The sequence below is a fragment of the Varroa jacobsoni genome, unplaced genomic scaffold, assembly GCF_002532875.2.
Source record: "Varroa jacobsoni isolate VJ856 unplaced genomic scaffold, vjacob_1.0 scaffold_792, whole genome shotgun sequence".
NCBI lineage: Eukaryota > Metazoa > Arthropoda > Arachnida > Mesostigmata > Varroidae > Varroa > Varroa jacobsoni.
The window spans coordinates 55106-74699 of record NW_019213694.1 but is presented as its reverse complement, the minus strand read 5'-3'; the positions used below and the strand labels follow the sequence as shown (position 1 = coordinate 74699).

The 19594-nt window shown below is 39.5% G+C and overlaps 2 protein-coding genes across 11 annotated transcripts in view; one reads left to right on the top strand and one right to left on the bottom strand.

Moving 5' to 3' along the window:
• The first annotated feature begins 2209 nt into the window (after positions 1–2209).
• LOC111263819 (uncharacterized) lies at positions 2210–15951 on the top strand. 10 transcript variants are annotated; one of them, XR_015312457.1, is made up of 5 exons: positions 2210–2390; positions 5545–5612; positions 12275–12435; positions 13212–13424; positions 15778–15951. XR_015312457.1 is itself a non-coding variant. In XM_022839223.2 (5 exons), the coding sequence occupies exons 2-5, from the start codon at positions 5585–5587 to the stop codon at positions 15848–15850; spliced, it is 315 nt and encodes a 104-aa protein (XP_022694958.1). In that variant the 5' UTR covers positions 2210–2390; positions 5545–5584; the 3' UTR covers positions 15851–15951. The 10 variants fall into 10 exon arrangements, 7 of the variants coding, with proteins under 7 accessions (XP_022694958.1, XP_022694957.1, XP_022694955.1 ...); XM_022839223.2 differs by lacking the exon at positions 13212–13424 and adding an exon at positions 11196–11248; XM_022839222.2 differs by lacking the exon at positions 13212–13424 and adding an exon at positions 11196–11254.
• Positions 15952–16356: 405 nt separating this feature from the next.
• RyR (Ryanodine receptor) overlaps positions 16357–19594 on the bottom strand; it is a gene marked incomplete at its 5' end in the record, with an annotated part of 51594 nt that continues 48356 nt past the window's right edge. The window contains 4 exon segments of the mRNA XM_022839214.2: positions 16357–17262; positions 17564–17729; positions 18190–18346; positions 18867–19145. Of these exon segments, the coding sequence (XP_022694949.2) occupies positions 17109–17262; positions 17564–17729; positions 18190–18346; positions 18867–19145 (756 nt within the window). The 3' untranslated portion in view covers positions 16357–17108.

Sequence of the window (19594 nt, the reverse complement as noted above, 5' to 3'; positions counted from 1 at the left end):
GTTTCCTAGATCCCTATTTCACTAACAGAGGGCGCTATATAGTTGTACAAAGAGTGAAGTAATAGGTTCCAAATTTATAGAAAAAAAAAAAGGTTCTATTAGCTTACCGTGTCGGCTCTAACATTTAAGGTGGTTTTAACTCATGCAAGCCACTATACATATATGTACCGATTTTGATCTTAATACGAATTTCAGAAGGGTCCACCGAAAACGCGTGAGGCTTTTTCATCTGGCAGGAATTGAATGAATAGAAATTAGTCCCATATGCGAAATAGGCCGAGAGGATAATGTCCAATGGGTTACATTTTACGGGTTGTTCCGTCATAGATGAGCAGCTTGCACTGGTTGTGCTGTTTACAAAAAAACCTTTAGCATCCATAATTATGGTATCATGAAAGCACATGATATATACAGATTATGTGTAGGTGGGTCGAACACGTCCGCAGTCAACCGACAAAGAATTAATATGCAAGCAACAGACATAAATATGAAGCATTTATTTTTACGATACTAGAGATCTTTATTCTGTCACAAGAAATCACGTATTGGAATAAGCGGGTGCGCGTCCGAATTATGATTCCTTACAAACAAGTCTACATCAATGGGCCACTGAACAAGCGATTCCGATCTGCGTTTAGATGTCTGTGAACACCTGAAAAAGTATCAACTTTGAGTTCCACATATTGTTTGTTTAGGAAAATTATTCCGCAAAGTCCGACTGATCTTATATCCCATAGGAATCCATCTAGCAGGCCAGAGGATCCATCTAATAGCCAACGCATCATTTGCAACCAAAGACTACCGCTAACGATTTAGCGTGTCTTTGATGGGCGATGGGTGGATAGGTGTTTAGGCAGCAACAATAGCACCAATTCTTCTACTGATGGGTATTATTCGACATTCGGACCTGACTTGGTACTGAAGGAAACCTGTCGCAACTTTTTATCTCTGGGCTATTTCATGCTACATTTTTACGCTTCATTTTCTCTTTAGACTAAACAAGATAGTAAAACTATCTGAGAAATGTGCGAACGCATAAAGATTATGAAATCAGTTTTCCAATCATGTTTCCACTTCTACACCATAGCCTGTCGCAACATTCGTGTCCGCCGTTTTCCACAGATGCTCCAGTCAAGGCGCTTTTCTATTACTGACAATTAATTATTCAGCTAGTCACTACCCCGGAATACTCACTTAGCTGATGCGCAAAAAATCTGCTTCTTTTTTACATCAAGAATTAACGTCTGTTATTAACGAGTCGAGCAAATTACGAGTAGTGAATAAATGTTTATGTTGTTTGCTTTAGCATAACAAGTCAAATTTTAGATTTACTGCAAAAGTCATAAGAAATAGTGATATGCAATGATAAACATTTATTTCGGAATATTTATGCTTAATACATCTGTTTATTATCATGCATCCACTAAACTAAAAATATTAAATACCCTACAAAATCACAAAAACGTCATAAATAAAATCCATCCCGCTAAATCCAGTGCGATCGGTTTTGTTATCGGTGGCGCCGTCTATCGGCATTAAAACGTCGTTTGCGGTACCGATGCAATGGTTGTTACTAGCCTAGGGCGTCGCGTCGCTCGCTGCGCTTCCGATTGCCGCGCGTTCAGCCGAAGTGAATGAAAGGTTTATTAAAACGACCGCCCGCAACATGAAACTGCAGCAACAAATACGGAACCAACACTAAGAGTGCCGAACCGCTGCCAGCAGACGTCAGCGTATATTTGAAAAAAGCTACTTTCAAGCAGAAACATTCGATTGGTTTGCTGATCGAGCGCCAATCACGATCGAGAGCCCTACGCTCCGTCACGTCGGCGAGGGTCGCACAGAATGGATCAGGGTAAACTCCTGAAAGGAGTATGGTATATACCATCTAATCGTAACTGAAGAAAGAAACGATTTAGTAGATCGGTTGGACATTTTAGAATATCTGAAATTCGACCACTGCTTTTATGGCAATGGGCCTTACGAAAAGCTGTTAGAAGAAGTAGTCGCGTTGATTGACTCAGCAACTCAGTGCTTACATAAATATTTTATTGCGATATTTGTGTCGTTCAGATACAGCCCGTGATCGACTGTGGATATTTTGACAAAATGATTTACTGCACACAGTCGCCCACCGAATTTCCGTTTCCTCGTCGTTGAAGGAAGATATTTTACGTGCTCGATGACCTTGATCCCTCCTTAACATAGTGCGTCTTCTGCGAAAAACAGCAAAAGAAGGACTAAGACTGGTTTAAAAATGAATGCGAAGATGCTAATAGAACAGACTAGAACACACTTAACGCTATTCTATGCAGTGCACGTAATGCTTGTGGAAGTGCGGTGCTCTGAAGATCCGAATTTTATGGAGCAGGTGATGCCGGAAGTTTGCAGTAAGTCCACACCGAATTCGATAGCTTCGAAAATATCAACTAAAAACGTGTAGGTGCGCAAAATGAATCCAATCGAAGTTGGGAATCTACTTCCGTTATGGCACAACAACCTTTGACCCGGGCTAGCTTTTACGCTGAATGAGAAGTATGTAACAGTTTTTCCTAACTGCTTGATCAATTCGTATCAGAGTTCGTCGTTGTCTTTTGGCTCCGTCTTACAAATGCCGCTTCTACGTTGATTCTCGACATAAACTTTTTTTCGGCTAAACAAGCGGACTATGCTTTTGCATGTATGCAATTTTTGTATGCAGACCTCATTGGCTGTGATCAGCTTGGGAACACACAGTTTAGTACACTTTTCTTGATTCACAAATAAGGTATGTCATTGTAGATTATCGTTGAGCCCAGTCAAAAAACAGCAAACGTTGTCCATTTGTTAGCTAGCCAGGTACAAGTAGTTTCATTTTTAATGGGCGGAATAAGGACGGAAGTTTGTCGCTATTTTAGCGTAAGGCTTTCGTCACTAGTCCTTTCCTGACAAAAAAAATTAAGCTGTACTAAAAAATCAATTCTGCGTCCAGTGGACCTTTAGAGGCAGATGTTCCGATTGGCATTGGAATGGTCGTCTTGGCCAAATGAAAAGGTATGAAATGGGAATAGAAAGGTGTGAGAAAGAAAGTATGCTAGAAGCAAGTGGTTCAAATGACTGAATAGGCATGAATAATTATATAGATATCGCATTAACTGATCGTCTTACAATCAACTTTATAAGTCAAAGTGATTGTAAATAATGGCAACAGAGGCTGCGGAATACATAAAAATGCAGTAAGAGGTTGAAAAGTATATAGAAGACTCTCAAACACATACGTTGTATGTAGTCCCAATGACCAAATGTCTCTATACAGTATTGCTATATGCACTACATAGTTCAAAGCTAAACATCATGCCGCATCTGGTAAGGAACCTGGTTTCCAATAAGGGATACCGGACATCACTTTCATTAACAAAACCGTTTCATTTTTCGTTAAATAGCTTTGGAGTAATTGGGGCATCCACAGTTCACCGGCAAATCCATTGCAACCTCTGAGGGTATGCTACGTGCCACACGCCGTTATGTTAACACCGATTTCCTTTTGAGTGCATTACACTTTGTCTTTTTTCTCCTACTGCCCCCTGGGACTAAGTTGATCACAATCTTTGATTATCGTTAGTTGAGGAGACAGCGGGGGCAACGGTTGCAAAACTGTGCAATACAAACGCTGTGACAGCAGTGAGTGAAGGCATTACATACATAAAAGTTATCTGGTTAAAATAGCCACTTAGTGGTATTATACATACGATGTACTATTTAATATCGAACTCTGGGAAGCAGGCCGCTTCACTTTTGTGATATACGACAGTCGTAGATTAGGTGAATTTTAATTGTTTGTTAATTCCGGATAAACGGTGGTGATGAGTCTCGTCCTAGAAAAGGCTTCATAGTCCTATGATGGCCTCATGTCATGCGGTTATTAGGAGTGGAGCAACACGTGAATGACTCGAGTGCCGGATGTGGCAGCAAACTACATAACTTGAAAAATAAATAAGTATATATATATATATATATATACAGTATAAATATTGCAAATGGAGAAACAACCTTTTCTACTATACGCATTTTTTAAGGCAAAGAAAGCAATCGAAGTCACGTGTCGAAGGCAAGTACAGGTCACAGATATATGGATTTCCAACAAAGTTGCGGAGTTGGCCTAAAGAAATTAAGCAATTCAAATTTCAGCATCTACAGCGAAAGATTCCCCGCATTGTACTTTCTGTCATGTCATAAGTGAGGGGCGCGCGTCAGAAACGCGTAAGCTCATGATACGGCGTCTTTGCCAATGATACATCCTAAATTTGACCTTAAAGAAAGAACTGTGCGGTAATTTTTCATTCGGTATAGATGCTGGGTTTTGTGCAAATTTGCATGACAACACGAGCTGCTATGGAGGGGGGCCTAAGGTGCTCGCTGCATATTTAACTATATCAAAACGCTAACTGTTCATTGTCGCCCAAAACAATGGGGTAAAATGGCAGAGTCTTCGGCTCAATTGGAGGCGCATAGGACGTGGCCGCGCAGATCCTCGTAATGAAAAAAACTCATTTCATTGTCACTCAAATTTAACTTCCACTGCTAGATATTATTTCGTCAAAGTTAAAGCTAGTGATAAACACAGACATAAATATACATCAACCGAGACCGAGTCGATCTGGCTAAAACGTTTTCTCATCCAGATCTGCGAAACGGCTTAATTTGTAGATTTTGGATTTAGGCGATTTATTATGTTTATCAGTATAACTCGTTGATGCTGAAAATTTTTTTTTGGAAACACGTATTTTTATTTTACATCTTACGTGGCAAAATTATCATAGCACACAGGTTCAGATATATGCAAAATGCATTTAATAGACTCGTCCCTTCGTTTTAAGGCCGGCCTGTCGCTGGGTGAACGGCACTTTCCAACAGGAAGTGCTAACGTTATTTACCAGGGTCGGACTAACAAAATAGGACTACAGAAAATAATCCATATTTACTTTTCGTAGGTAATTGGCTGTCTACCTTCGTGTAAGAAGCCACAAATGGAAACGCTTCAAGTTAAAAATTGTTATCCCGTTTTTTAACGTTTTTTGTGAAATGCTATTTCAATAATTACGAACATTTTCCATGGGACTGGTGGTAATGTTCCATAATAACCTTAGCAAAATGGTATGACGGGGCGGAAAAGACTTGTCTCTATGGTCTGCTGCGTTGTTAGTTATTTAGCTTTGCGACACTTGAAACGCAATACACTCAATTTAGGTCCATTTAGTGATATTGCAGCATTTCTGGAAGTCCAGCCGCAGAGCGGGCTTTCAACCTTAACGAAAAATCTCCATTGGGCTCACGCTCACCCCATGTTCAGAACTGTTTGGGTTGCACAGTGTTTGATAAAGGCTACATTGTCATAGGAGTGGAAAATACCGAAGGGTTCTAGGAAAAGCAGTCCAAAACAGTCCGGTTTCAATTGTTCGATCTGCGTGCACCTATCGGCAGCCACGTCATGTAGTCTAGCCTTTAGGAGAAATGGCGTTTCGTAACGGCAGTACTAACATAGAGCAACTACATTTCTCTGCGCAGAAGCCAGCAACAACTTCACCGAACGGATCTGGCATCTGGCATGTATCGAACATCTTATGGGGTATCACGTGAGTATAGTCACACATAGAGGGTGCTAGTATCGATAATTTCAATAGCTCTCCATCGGGTTTGAATATAGAACAGTTTCGAACACACGAGCCGATATCACGCTATTTGTTTCGAAATTGTGCTGTCTCTGCAATGCATCAGCACGTTTACAGTACAAACATGAATTTCAAATTAGAGGTACAATATTCTACTGTGAGCTGATAAAAAAATGCACACCGGGTGACGAGAGCAAAAACCCTACGACCAGTGTTCCAAAGTAATCTTGTTTACATATGTGTTAAACGGGCTGCATTATTGTAACTAGGAATAGCATTGGATACATAAAGCTATCGGAATCCATTACCCGTTTAGCGATCCCTCTTAGCTACTGCGTATTGAGTTAATACTGTTGAAATCATTTGGTAAAGCTATCTTGTGCATATATTATCGATATTGCCACGTAGTCCATGCTTTATAAGGTAAGTCATTGATCAGGCCTGTGATCCTACCTAGTCACGTCGACACAAGATAGATAGACTTATCGACATATTGTTCCGTCCTCAAGGAAAAATAACGTATGCATAACGAACTAACGCGATTCTACTTTTGCTTGAACTGTTATATTTACCAGTTTTTCAATGTTCATTTGTTCTAAAGAAGTGTGCCAATGTAATTTGCTCAGTACTCGATGCCAGTGAGTTCATGCCGGGCCAATTTTCACGCCAGATTTTAGCATAGCTCGCGGCAATGTCGACATAGTTCTCGAAGGCTTTTTTCTACTACGTTTGAGTGTTAACATTACAGTTGGCCTGAAGCTCTAGCCTATGTGGCACAGTTGAAACATTCCCAAGATCTACTGAAGGCACAAAGAAAGCGTCCTCAAAACCTCAGGGTGTCATTCGCTTTGGCCTCTATTCTATTCTAGTCAAGAAGCGCAAAACCCGGCAACAAACATCGACGCTTTATTCGCTCTATCGTAACGCTGTCCCTTTTTCCTGAGAAAGTCTTGTTCTGAAAGATTATTTTACTCAAAAACGGTACAGTGTCTGGGTTTAGCAGCAGACTTTTCTTTGGTTTCTGAACGCGTTGTTGTTTGGGAATCGTGGGCCATTATGGTGGCTTGCGTTTCTCTGCAAATACAAAGAGATTTTCATGTAGTTTTTTCATTCATCAGCTACTTCTGGAAGTCATTCTATCTAGATGAAGATCTTCCCTATGATCTTCTAGAGGTTTCATTAGAAAAGAACGTGAAAAGAAACTAATACAGCGCATAAAATGTCGGCTGAATATTAGAGCAGGTCTCAAGCGATATAATGCTACAGGATACGATCCATGATTTTTTATGTTGCTCTGTTCGGCAACGGAGGTACGCGCGGCTAATTCAATTAAATGTAAAAATTATTCCTCAAGGCGTCTTGTGCAGAGTATCTCATTTGCAAGCATGTTGCATGTGTTCATGTGTCCAACAGTGGTCCTGCATACTGCAATAGAATCACCTGATGGAGCGCTCACAGCGCTTTTCATACGCTGATTACGCGCGGCGGCTTCTGCATTTCATCTTATCGTTTTGCCTAAAATTGCAATAGAAAACATTCACAGGACCAAATCAACAGACAGTCTGAAATTAGCAGTAGGAAAATCACATTGGTAGGGACCTTGGCGTTGACAATGGATCGAGGATTGGCATTGTAAAATCATGCAATTTCGCCTAAAGTCATCGACAGCCATGTATGAGAATATATGTGAAGAAAACTTGATTCTAGTTGTTTTACAGCAAGCATTTAAGGCTGAGTGACATAACGTGCGGTTTCTTTTTTATGGATGCCACTTACGAACGCTGCGTCACTTTCTTGTAACCCCTGTATTCGCAGGCAAACGGTTCTGAAGGCCAGACAATCTTGGTGAGGTCTTTTAAGGAACATTTATCTTTCTTTTATCTAAAAACATTTAATTAGACTCTAAAATTTACTTCTACTCAAAAAGGAAAAGAAAACAACAAGAAAGAAAGAATTTCACAAGAATGTCTTACTTGACTACGATCGTAAACGGAGGAATTCTGAACGGCAATCACCATCCCAGAAGAAAACCCCTGCATCGAATTTCCCTAGCTTTTCTTGGTTTTGAACTATACGTGTATGCGTATAAAAAGATTGCGTGGAAGGTAACTTTCGATGAGTCTTCGTATGGTTGGGTAACTTTTGGAGCAGCACGTTAAATTCTCGTAGTTACTTTAGGTTGCTCCGAACAAAGTCTGTCGGCATTTGTCTATCGTCTTTCTCAGTTTTAATAAAGCTACTGTTAAACCGCTAGTGTGGTGTCAAATGTTGAGACAAAGATATTCATACTGTAGCATCTTCAAAATAAAGCAGTTATATTCTCATGATATATATATAGGGAGCAATTATTTATATACACTTATTTGCCGTAAACCAACGAATCACGAAATATCTAACCGCAGAAGACTACCCTAGCCTGTCTCATTTTCTCTCAGAAAAATCCTCGAATTGTATAGCATACAATAATCGGACTGCACTGTTTTCATTTGTGCGTAAAAATTTTCGAGTGCTACCATCTGCTTTTTATATTTTGATATTCAGAATACGTTAATGGAATCGAATAAGGTTGCGCGCCGTTTTTTTGTTTGTTTATAAGTTGGCGTACTTTCGTCGCAGTACGCGCTATCACTTGGTGCCTTAGAACAGGTATATACCTTTTCTGATGCTGAACGGGCCCACGATGTCGTATATGCAGATCAAATATGAAGTGTGCTTTCCATAGGGATCAAATATTTTGAAACGGTTGACTCTGTTCATTGATCGATTCTGACCCGGCCATTCAGTCCGGTGTTGTCACACGAACGGTGTTTCTCTATGGCATATTACCATGACGAAACTTTAAGTAGAAAGTTTCGTATTCAAAAGTATAAGTAGATACTTTTGAATTAAACAAGGTTTGCAGGTGGTCAAAATTTACATAAGAGTAACTTGTACGTCATAGTAATCATTCTCAACGACTAGTCTATGAAAGCAAAGATTATTGTAAAGCATGTTTGGAACCATGTAAATTAGATGTCATAGGAATATTTCGCTTCGTCATATAAGGGCACTTATTTAGAAACTTTATTTGAACCCTCAACTATGTAATTTGAGTATACACAATATCTTATGAGGAAAACCGTTAGTAATATGAAACGGCCAAATCTTCAGTTTTTATAAATGAAGGTTTACACCAAGATTTTTTGATAGTATGACCGATATAGCAAACGTGCAGGTAGACGGCACGTTATTTCCTATATGTGTCCCGCATTTCAAGCTTCTTAGGCTCATAAAATAGTACATTTCCACTTGTTGCAGGCTTGCAGCAGACGTCTTGTTTTATGGAACAAACATATTTTGCCGCGACATGCCTCTTGAGTGTTGAAGCATGGTCACTAGCAGACAAAGTCATTCATCACCACAGTAACTAACGGTGAGCCCCCTTTCCCTTTCTGTTACAAATACCCGCCTCTCCTGCCAATGGTCACGTCGGTGAATAGACGACCACATCGTCGATGCGCAATTCGCCCTTCGTTTGACCTTGAATTGTTTGAAAGCCTGAACGTTGCTGGACTGAAGTTGCGCTGTTGATCTGTCTGGGCCGTGTGGCTATCGGGCGTGGCTCTCGATCAGAGACTCACCTTAAAGGCCCTGATTAACGCATGTTGATGAAGCTTTGGAAATTCAATACAGCTGGTTATTATGAGACGGGCATGTCCGAACATATCAAAACTAGTGCCATACTCCGTGACGCTCATTGACAATCTATTGGCCGTAAAAATGATCACAGCGTTTGACAATCATAAGAGAATATATTCGTATGTACGCATACATAGGCTTAAAACATTCAGCACAGGTGTGGATTCATCAACTCCTGCAAAAAAGAATTTCGTCCGGAAATTCGATTGTCCTCTGGGTCCTTTAGCCTTAGTTTTTGCTCTGCCTCAAATTCTGCGCAGTTCTAAAAGGCATGGTACTGTAATAAAATGAGCAAGAACGAAAGTGTACCCTGCGACCCGGCTGGATTCGTTAAGGATAAATTATTTGGCCATGTTCTGGCACACATATACTAGGAATGCGTGCAGGCGTTGTTGTATACGCATTAGCCTTTCATCACAAGGGTAAACTGGTCCGACTGGGCGAGGCTAAATCGACTGTTGTTTGAGTAGACAAGGTCAGTGTCGAATAGCCGAAAAACTGGTAGGGGCCTGAAAAGACGCATACAGAAAGGAAGCAATAGACACGAAGGCGGATCTCTGCTCAACCTGGTTTATTGTGGGGGCAAGCGTGGCCGGCTCAGCAGTTCTATCGTTCGTCTTATTGCTGTTCTTCGTATTCACGCACCATGACGCTACCATTTGGGTTACGATATTAGTGTCGCGGACTTTTTTCTAGCACTGATTGTCGTGGATTGCGCTACGACTGCCCTTCCGCCCTTCCGATGAGATCAAGTCCACGTTTAGCCGATGAGGAAGCCAGTAGATCCAAAGTACAAAAAAAAAAAATAAAAATCAACGTTGAATCGAGTTAGACTTAGAGAGAGACAACGATTAATTAAAACGAAGAAAAGCTAAACTGGCTAAGGAGAATGAGAATTGCCTCTTGAACCATTTACCAAGCCGGAATATTCCTGATCCCTTGTACATGCTTGTAAACGAAATCACGATCTTTTCTCGCAACCGCTTTCGTAGCGAGTTGTCTTGCCTGGTAAATTTGAACCCTATACGGGCTCACCCACCCGAGTCTTCAATGGTTGATTCTGCCAATGGCGGTACCACTACGCCCTTCTAATTTACGTCGCGGTTTGTTTCTACTTAATTGCTTCACCGTTTTTCTTCCACAGATGTTTCCTTTTCGTTTGTATTTGGTTTAGTCGAGCTGGATCGATTGCCAGTGTTCTAGAAAATCGATCGGGGGAAGTGACGAACATGCATCCCCACTAAGAAACAAGAAAAACAACAGCAAGATGAGGCTAGATTAAAAAAATAGTAATGTATTTGCCATTGTGCGATTACGGTACGGCTTTTTAGAGACTGAGTTCTTAGCATTTGCGAATGGCGGGTAGGCTCGTCGAACGAAGAAATTTTAGTGAGAACACGAAACCGAAAACGAAGAAGCTTTCAAAGGTTTGTCCATTTAGACCTACAAAGTGTTTTTGAAGAACTGCTCAAACAGAACGGTTTTAATGTTTAAGAACTTTGTATTTCTGGCTGCTCGGCTCCGCCCGTCTTGACCTGATTTAACTATGAGCAGAAGTGGAGTTTTAATAGTGTAAAAACAGAATTGTACATTACGAAACAAAAGGCCCAGTAAAGAGCACATTTTTAGAGGACGGGCCTTAACAAAGATTGGTCCTTTAAGAATTTCTTGTATTGTCACTTGATGTGACAGGCATGTTTGTCTTTCTAATGTTCTGCAAGAACTTTTTGGTGTCCTTGGTCGGCTCTCACAAGAAGCGCCTTCTCACATTCTCGTATGCAAGTTACTTAACGCTTGTCTGATCGCATAATAAGCGATTCTTTTTATTTGACTTCCTTTTCTAACGTAAGGACGCGATTTCGTTTCCAGTTCCACCTGTCATTCTCTACCGAGTTAAGGACCATGCGAGCCGAGACAGAATGGTAAAGGTAGAATGACAACTTCACAAAAATGCCTCACATGTCACTTTTTGTTTACTCGCTTCAGTCAGTTCTGTTTGAAGTAATATACTAGGCGATGAGCCTGCTTGTGAAAAATTCATTCCCACTTCACCGCGAAGGCTCATTTGGGCGGACATGGAGCGACCCTGCTTAGTTGAGATAATACAATTATTCTCAACTATATAAATATCACCGCCTTGTTGCAGACTTAACAGAGACCACTGTTAATGACTATATCAAGATGAGTACAAAGTTCCTGCGAACTGCTTTATTATGTTTAACGAATGATATAAAAAATAAAATCTAGCTATTTTTGCATATTTATAAAAAAAAATTATCCCGCCAGTTATGTATGTACTACTCTAAAATAAATGTTTTGATTTTCACATTTAATACTGTCTCAGTGGAGCATTGCTTCAGATAGCTGGTTCGCAGCGTCAAACAGGGCATCAGTCGCCCGGTTTAAAGTCTAGTTTGTCTCACGTATCTTTAAATTTATTACTACTGCGCCGTGACTGACATAGCTATTTATACGTGCTATCTATTTGACTTAGAAAGAGGTAATCTAGGTTTTTTTTTTACCGATCCTAATCTGGAGATCAGAGGCCGGGCTACGTTCATTCCTATTTAGCCATAGGAATAAACATAAAGCTCCACGTGTACCGTGGTCAACAACAACGTCCGGTTGTTGTTTCAAGGTTTTTTTTATGATCTCAAGTTCGCGGTCACCTCTACATATGAACGTATATCATCCTGGTCGTGACGTAACTTAAGAACGACTAGCTATCTCGACTAGGTCCTACTATCACGGCGCATCGTAACATTTCACTGTTATTTTGATATTAATCAGTTATGATATTCTTCAACGCGTGCGCTATCAAATCGTAGAGATGTGTATTCGAATGCGCATCGTATCCTTTCTAGATCTTCATTTTTACCATTTCTTATGCATACATTTATGCATGGGCATTCTAGTACGATACGGTATTGTGTTCTCTTGTTCTGAAGTTAGAAAACGCCGCAGACACGTGCTTCAAGGTAGTTCAGAATCTCACCGGCTGGCCCGAAATGATAGACATTGTTTGTGCCGGAGACGAGAATCGCGGATCGTCTTCCATCAAAAGCTGTTTCTCAAAAAGCATATCGGAGTACCTTATGTTCGATGCCAGGTAGGTGTCAGAAGGCTGAGCCTACACTTTAATGTTTCTCTTTATATGTGTACGTATGATTTAGTCAAATATTTGCTGTTAATATATATCTTTTAGATGAGTGTTTTTGTGACTATTGGCAACGATAAAGGGAAAAGTGTCACTATAATTAATCATAACTGTACAAATTTACTCGAAATCTAACGTACATAACGAAAGTTGATAAATTGGAAAATAAATGGGACGGTTTGTTTCTGCGTGATGTTACTTGCTTAATCTTTTTTTCTTTAACAATGTTGATGAAAATCGCCCACAGGCCTCAATCGTAAACTGAAATGTAGACCCATATTTACTACATGAAGAAGGCTACAGGGAAATGACCCTAGCGGAGACTTTAGAAAATTAGCTAATAATAATAATAACACTAGGTAAATTGAACTGCGTAGTACATCGTATAAACTAGCATATCGTGCACACTTATACCAGGAGTTCAGGAACAGCATGTCTAGCTAATGCGTCTAAGTAACAGATGATTTCGCCGGCGCACATAATTCTCCCAGGGTTCGTAATCGATCTCTGTGACTGTGCGTTTGTCGGTTTGCCCTCCGAATGAACTGGTCTCAGTCGCCCCCTGCTAACGATTTGCTCATACATTATCAGCTTGGCTGAGCAGAACTGACGCGAAGCTTCAAGGCTTGGGCAGTATTGATAACTACCGAACGCTGCTAATCGGTAAACTAACACATTTAATACGTCCTCCTTCCATCCATAATCACTCCCTGCTCACTACACGACAGGTCTATGACAAATTCATAAGAAGCATCGAGACGGTGTTCAAGCTGCTTTCTTCCCATATGCTGACGGAACGAGCGGGTACAGGAGCTGTGTCAAAAACTTCTTGACAAAAACGGCGTTGACACCATATCATCTTCGAACTTTCTTCGATTCTGGACCGAGTACAACACTTGATACAACACAAGTTTTGCAAACCTCTTTATTAAATATACAAGGTACAATATCTAAATAAGGTTTTTTTTCCATTCTCTATCTCTAAGACTGTATCTTAATAAAAACAAATATTTCAATGATTTTTTATGTTTGCTGAAAGTGTCGTTCCTTTTGTTGGTCCAATACAATTGTATATGGACCGCCTAACATTTCAATTCGAGACCTAAATCACTCAGTGATCATTTTTAAAAATTCCGCAAAGGACTTTCTTGTAGCGATCGTGCATCCGTCGATACTATTGAGCATTACCTCATTCAAGTTTGCTATTAATTTTTTCTCTACTCCACATTAAAAATTCAAGTGCAAGATATGGCTTTCAAACAATTTTGTTGAATTCTTGAATATTTTAATTTAAATCTAAGGCCTACTGAGACTTGCCTTATGAAGGTCGGATTATTAAGGAGCTGCATGAAAACTGGCAATACGTCGACTGTTGATTTTGTGCAAAAAAATGTTTAATCTGAATTTGTCCAGCGTGAGAGGTCGGACAATAGTTCATCTTGTTTAGATTGCAAAAACGAGGTATTAGTAGAGAACGAGTTTGCTATCTTATTCAAAAAATGGCAGGTAAACAAACAGCTGCTAAAGTTTGTTGCAATTTAGGAAGCGTGCCCTGCAAGCCTGCGGCGCGACTTACAAGATTGATAGCGTATTCTATGAGTATGGTCTGTATCGTATATAGATATGTATATACGTAACGTCAGAGAAAGTATTATGGAGTTTTGTCGTTTTAGTATAATACAGTGCTTCAGATATCGCTGTTATTCAATAGTGTAATTCAAATACGCCGCCACACATATGCAAACATCTGTGAGTTCCTTAAATGGTGAAAATTAGTAGTCTGTTTTGTTTCTATACTGATTGTTATTATTGGCGCCCACTAAACATCATACAAAAGTTCTTGTGGCTTTTTGTACATTCGTGTAAATAAGGAGACCCTTAAACATGTCTGTTATAGGTCGATTATGGTTGTATAAAGAGAATCAGGGTAGCAGGATTCGAGTAATTGATTTCCAAATGGGCCTGTCAGACCTGTCTACCTGCACGAAAATCACGGAAGCTTCTGAAAGAAAGCTAAGTTTTTTCTACGATGCTATCTGTGGGTTTATTGGACGAAGTAATAATGACGCGTCTGTGACATGTATTTTACACGATTTAGGTGAATAAGAAACATATCTAGTTATCTTACCTTAATGCCCCCTAAACCGCTTCTGTTCAAGGCTCACCGTCTAAAACCTCGTGGAATTAAGCAGAAAAGATAACCGTAGTGTGACAAATAGTTGAACTTAATGAAAGACTTTTATTCTCTATAATTAGTCAAAAATCGTCTTATCAATCTAAACTTCAACTTCTTTAGTACCAGTAAATATCGTACTGATACCTAAGGAACTAGACTATTCGGCACAGATGGGTATCAATACTAGCTTGCTATACAAGCTAATTTTCATCGTTTTTTTTTGCATAGATTGCGATATTTTTTCTTGAGCTCAGGGTTTACTGGGTTCTATTCACGGCCACCTAGAGCTCTGATGTGCTGTTTCTTAAGATCCGATAACTTCAACGCCCATTTTGTAACAGCGATAGTTTGAAAAAACTGTCTCAATACATATGACACGCTGAATTCAGACAGGTCCTAGGATTAAACAAAGCTACTAAACATTAGATTTTAGAAAAAAAAAAAAAAACACTATCATTTATTCGAAACGAAACAGAAGGACCCCGTAAGCGAATTAAAAGGTGATCAACGTAATTCTAAATTAAATTTGGTCACTTTCGAAGTCTCTCTATTCCTTCACTAATTCTGGTCGATTTTTTTTTGCATTTTAATCGCTCACTTTCCCTAATTGCTCGTTCCAGATTATTATTTTTATCCCGAACATATTTACTATCTCATAATGCAAAAAAACTTCATTTTAAAAACAGAGATATCCAGTTTTGTAACTCAAACTCAAAATGATATTTTTCGACATGGATAAGACGATTTCAGCAAGGCTGGTGGGTAACAATAGACTGAACATTTCACGGTAGTTAATAGACAATAGTTTATTGATAATAAACTAAGGTAATCTGTAGGCAAAAATTTGATAGTAGTCGATGGAACACTTAAGGCGACATCTTTGAGCCTAGTGAATAATGTATATGAGCACCGACAGCCTGAGTGTGTATTTGCAGTATGCAACTTTCTCTTGTTGTCACTCTTGCCGTGACGCATAAGCATACTCTGAGAGAATTATTAAGGATTTATACTAAATATGAACTTTTTACCGCTGTGCGAACTTTGGGTCCTAATTAGTAAGTTAGTTAAGATAATTTTGTGCACAACGTAAGACGTGTCTTTTTGGTTCTCGATTCCAGAGACGTGGACAAAATTACTCGGGAGTGCAGAAATAAATCACCACCAGAAGATTCAACTGTTATTGTGGAGTGACAACACGCAAGGCCGTATAGAGCGTGGTCGACCGTTTATTTTTCCTGTGACTTTTCGATGATTGCAAAATAATAAACATTTAAGTATGGTGACAATGTTAATCTAGAGTTTCGTATTTTGACTTTAGTCTATGCGTCAACGGTAGATTGTACAATGATAATTATTAAGAGGGATGTAGCACACTAACCGGATTCAAAGCATGTTTACGTTGCCCCCGCATAGAGGGTACTTTATAACGTTAAAGAAATTCTTCACTCACGTTGCCAAAACTACTTGGATTAGAAGGACCTAGGTTCTAGCGCACGCTCCTAACTTGTATGAACCTCTTCGCTATAGCACTTGCGGTAGCTAGTACTGAATATGGATCTATTTTTAGAAAACTTAGGAATCTGTCAGACGCACATTACTTCCTTGATCTTTTGGTTTAAAAAGCACTACTTTAAACGGTTCACCTGTCTCTTAGGCTGATACTCTATACGAAAAGTGCTCAAGACACAAAAACACGGTTAATTAATAAACTGAACTATTTATTATAAAGTACATGAAACAACGGCAACAGCAATTTCTTGCTGAAACGTACACCGATCAGTTTTTATGGGGCAGTAAAATATTTGGAGTTGATACATAAAAAAAAAATGGTGTACAAGACCAGTACGTGTGTCCACGCTTGTTTCTAATACAAAAACAACAGCTTTTTCAGTAGTATATTATTAAACAAGTAGAAAACAATTTCAAATTTACTAGGTATATGCAAGAGATGCCATCCAACAAGACTCGAGCTTCATCGCTGAATAACACCTTTTGCCAGAAATAACTGATACAATCTCTCCTCTTTTATCGCTAATTTATGGACATTGAATTTTCCTTATATCAATGCAAGCGAGCAAATTGTCATCTCATAACGTTAACCCAAAAACAAGTGCGCTCATATCGTCTAAAAAAAAGATCGAATAATTATGATTGCTAAAATAAATAAGCAAAAAAGTGTTAAGAAGTTATTACTAGCAGCCTATGAAGTTCGATGTTCATGCCGGCAACAGGCTACGATCGAGCAACGAGATGGCTTCGTATGAAGGTGATCTGCCCGTCGAATCAGTAAACCCATAAGCCGGATAGCGGTGGCCGACCAATTTGTATTTGCTTATCTCTCAAAATAGTCGGCTACTTAGTTGACAGGGCTTGTTCTTATTACGTTGAAGCTTCTTATTATAGTTACAGCCTTCATTAGCATCTGATTCACCATCTTTATAATGTTCCATTAGGAGTTCCCTTCGACATCTTCGTACTGCTTGCGGAAGCAGTCTCCAACAGGAAAGAAGTCCCAACATCTTCGCTGATACATTTCCCAGACGTAGGTTTCTTGACCTGTGTACTCCGTATCGGGCTTGTTGATCAAATGCATCAAGAAGAACCTATTGATAATTTAAGATATAGCAAAAACAGACCGCTCCATGTCTTAGTTTGCTGCTACTGTGCTTGTAGATACACGAGATAACTATATGTAATCGTCGAGAGAAAAGTCCATTTATGAGCGTCCACCATGATCTCCACTAGCCTCTCACTATCGTTAATGTTCATTTATTAGGAAAGCAGCCATCGACATCCTTTGCCTTAAAGCTCTAAAATGAGAGTCCTTTCGTCTAATTTTCGGTACAAAACTAAATATTAAGAAACTACATTATATGAAACTCAACATGTTTGTGTGCCACTTACATGTAATTCGCTAAGTTATGTTCTTTGGCGACGTGTGTGTCGAAACCATGCGGTACACTGTCAAAGTAGTCCTTGCCGATACCGCATATAAAACAGTTGGACTCCATATCGTCTACCACACTTTGCAGTTGATCACGTAGTTCACCGAAGGCGTCAATAATCAAACCTGATTTGCCAATATACACACGTTTTATATCCCAATAAACGGCCAGATCGAAATATGCTATAATGCGTGAACTATACAGTGATACAAGTTCACAGTTAAATTAGCGTGAGCGAAGATTTTCTCAGCTATTACTAGTCCTATTAAACTAAACTAAACTAGAACTGGGACATTATGTCTATCGTTTTTCTATAGTGAAACTCGTATCTGCATTCAAGGGTTAGGTCTTTTTGGGAGCTATTGCAATAACGAATCGTGCTCTAGGATTATCGGAACGGTACGAAAAAGATGCCGTATCGTAGCTACACTTCTTCGAAATTTTCGAAGTATCTTGGAAAGTGACACTGCATGGCATCCAGCGTATAATAGCCGCAATTTAGTTTCGCCGCCATGTTCATATTGCATATACTATTGGAAACGCTACCATAAAGGCCTTTGTCATCGGCCGAGGTCGACCCCCTACCCTGAATGATGGCGAGCAGGATAACGATAACGAAGAAAAAGAACGTGATATCGAAAATAATTCGGTAGACTTCGTATTCATCACCGTCGGGCGCTTCAATCTCATCACCGATACCACCACCGGCTCGTACACCCTTGTAGAGGTGAAACACAAAACACTGCGACAACGTAGAACAAAGCAAAATGCAAAAAATTGAGCATGATTTAATGTCCCAAGGAGAAATTTGGAAAAAACCGCACTCGTGAAAAGCATAAACATTACATTCACTTACTGCAGACCCTCAACAAGTTGCGAGCTAACATACGACGATTCATATTGAAACTCTTGCGGCAATAACATGTGACACTGATACACTAAATCGATCGTCGATACTAACATAAACGCATGTTAACCAAATAGTGAAGATTAACACGCATTTATTGTATTTTCGCTAAACGTGTGCTTTTCCCAAACGTTTGAACAAACATGATCCAAGACGAAATCAATAAATGATAGACAACAACACTATCATTCGTGTGTTTGTCTTAGCTAAGGCTGGTAATAATCATTAGATCGTTGGTTAATTCGTCATCGTTTCTGTCCTTCCCTCGTCTCTAAGTGAATCCCAACAGAAGCAATGACGTAGCTCGATTTTTTCTTTCGTCCCTGTCGTTTCTACATTTCCCTGCCTGGCTTACCGTTAGCATGTTGTGACATTTCTGTGTCACTTCGTCGTCTTCTTCTTGGACGTAAAACTTGCGGAAAAATGTGAAAGCGATTACCGTGTACATGTACACGACAATTGTTAGCAGCATCACGGTGAGGCAAAGTTGTTTGCCATTATGGGTGACCGATTGCAAAATCGTCTTCAGTGAGGGCACGCACACCGCTACGTCAATCAGGTGACCCGCAAAGAAGAAGTAATTCATGTTGCCAAGGATCGAAAAAGTCAGATACCACAGGTTGTACAGAAATGACTGTGAACGGAAAAGATCAAAAGAATCTAGACGACGGCTTTATGTGAATGATGTTTATTTTTTTAACGTCACACGAAATTTTGAACGAGTTTATTTGAATAACGAAGAATACTACTGCTACCGCTAATTAGCACGCGTTCGGTAATTGTTGTTAGTATATACTATCTTGAATAAGATATGTATCCCTTTTAGGTTTTCGCTAAAAAAACTTCTTTTCACTGACGTATCGACACGTTGTTAAAGAGTCCTGTTAATAAATTATGTAAAAATTCCTGTTAATAAATTATGTATAACTAGAAATTTCGAAACAACAACTAATCGACGGAGCAATGAATATCTTACCCCTGCGGAAACACAAGGTTACTCCTAGACTTGTGCCGTTTGACTTTAACTTTACTACGCAACATACAGCTCAGTTATCGAGAAGCGAAAAGATTATACGCAAAAAC

Coding starts and splice junctions, on each gene's coding strand:
- LOC111263819 (XM_022839218.2), top strand. CDS start 2,258: ATGAATGCGAAGATGCTAATAGAACAGACTAGAACACACTTAACGCTA. Junction 5,613..12,274: donor AACATCTTATGGGGTATCAC/GTGAGTATAGTC, acceptor CTTGTTCTGAAG/TTAGAAAACGCCGCAGACAC. Junction 12,436..15,777: donor TACCTTATGTTCGATGCCAG/GTAGGTGTCAGA, acceptor TCTCGATTCCAG/AGACGTGGACAAAATTACTC.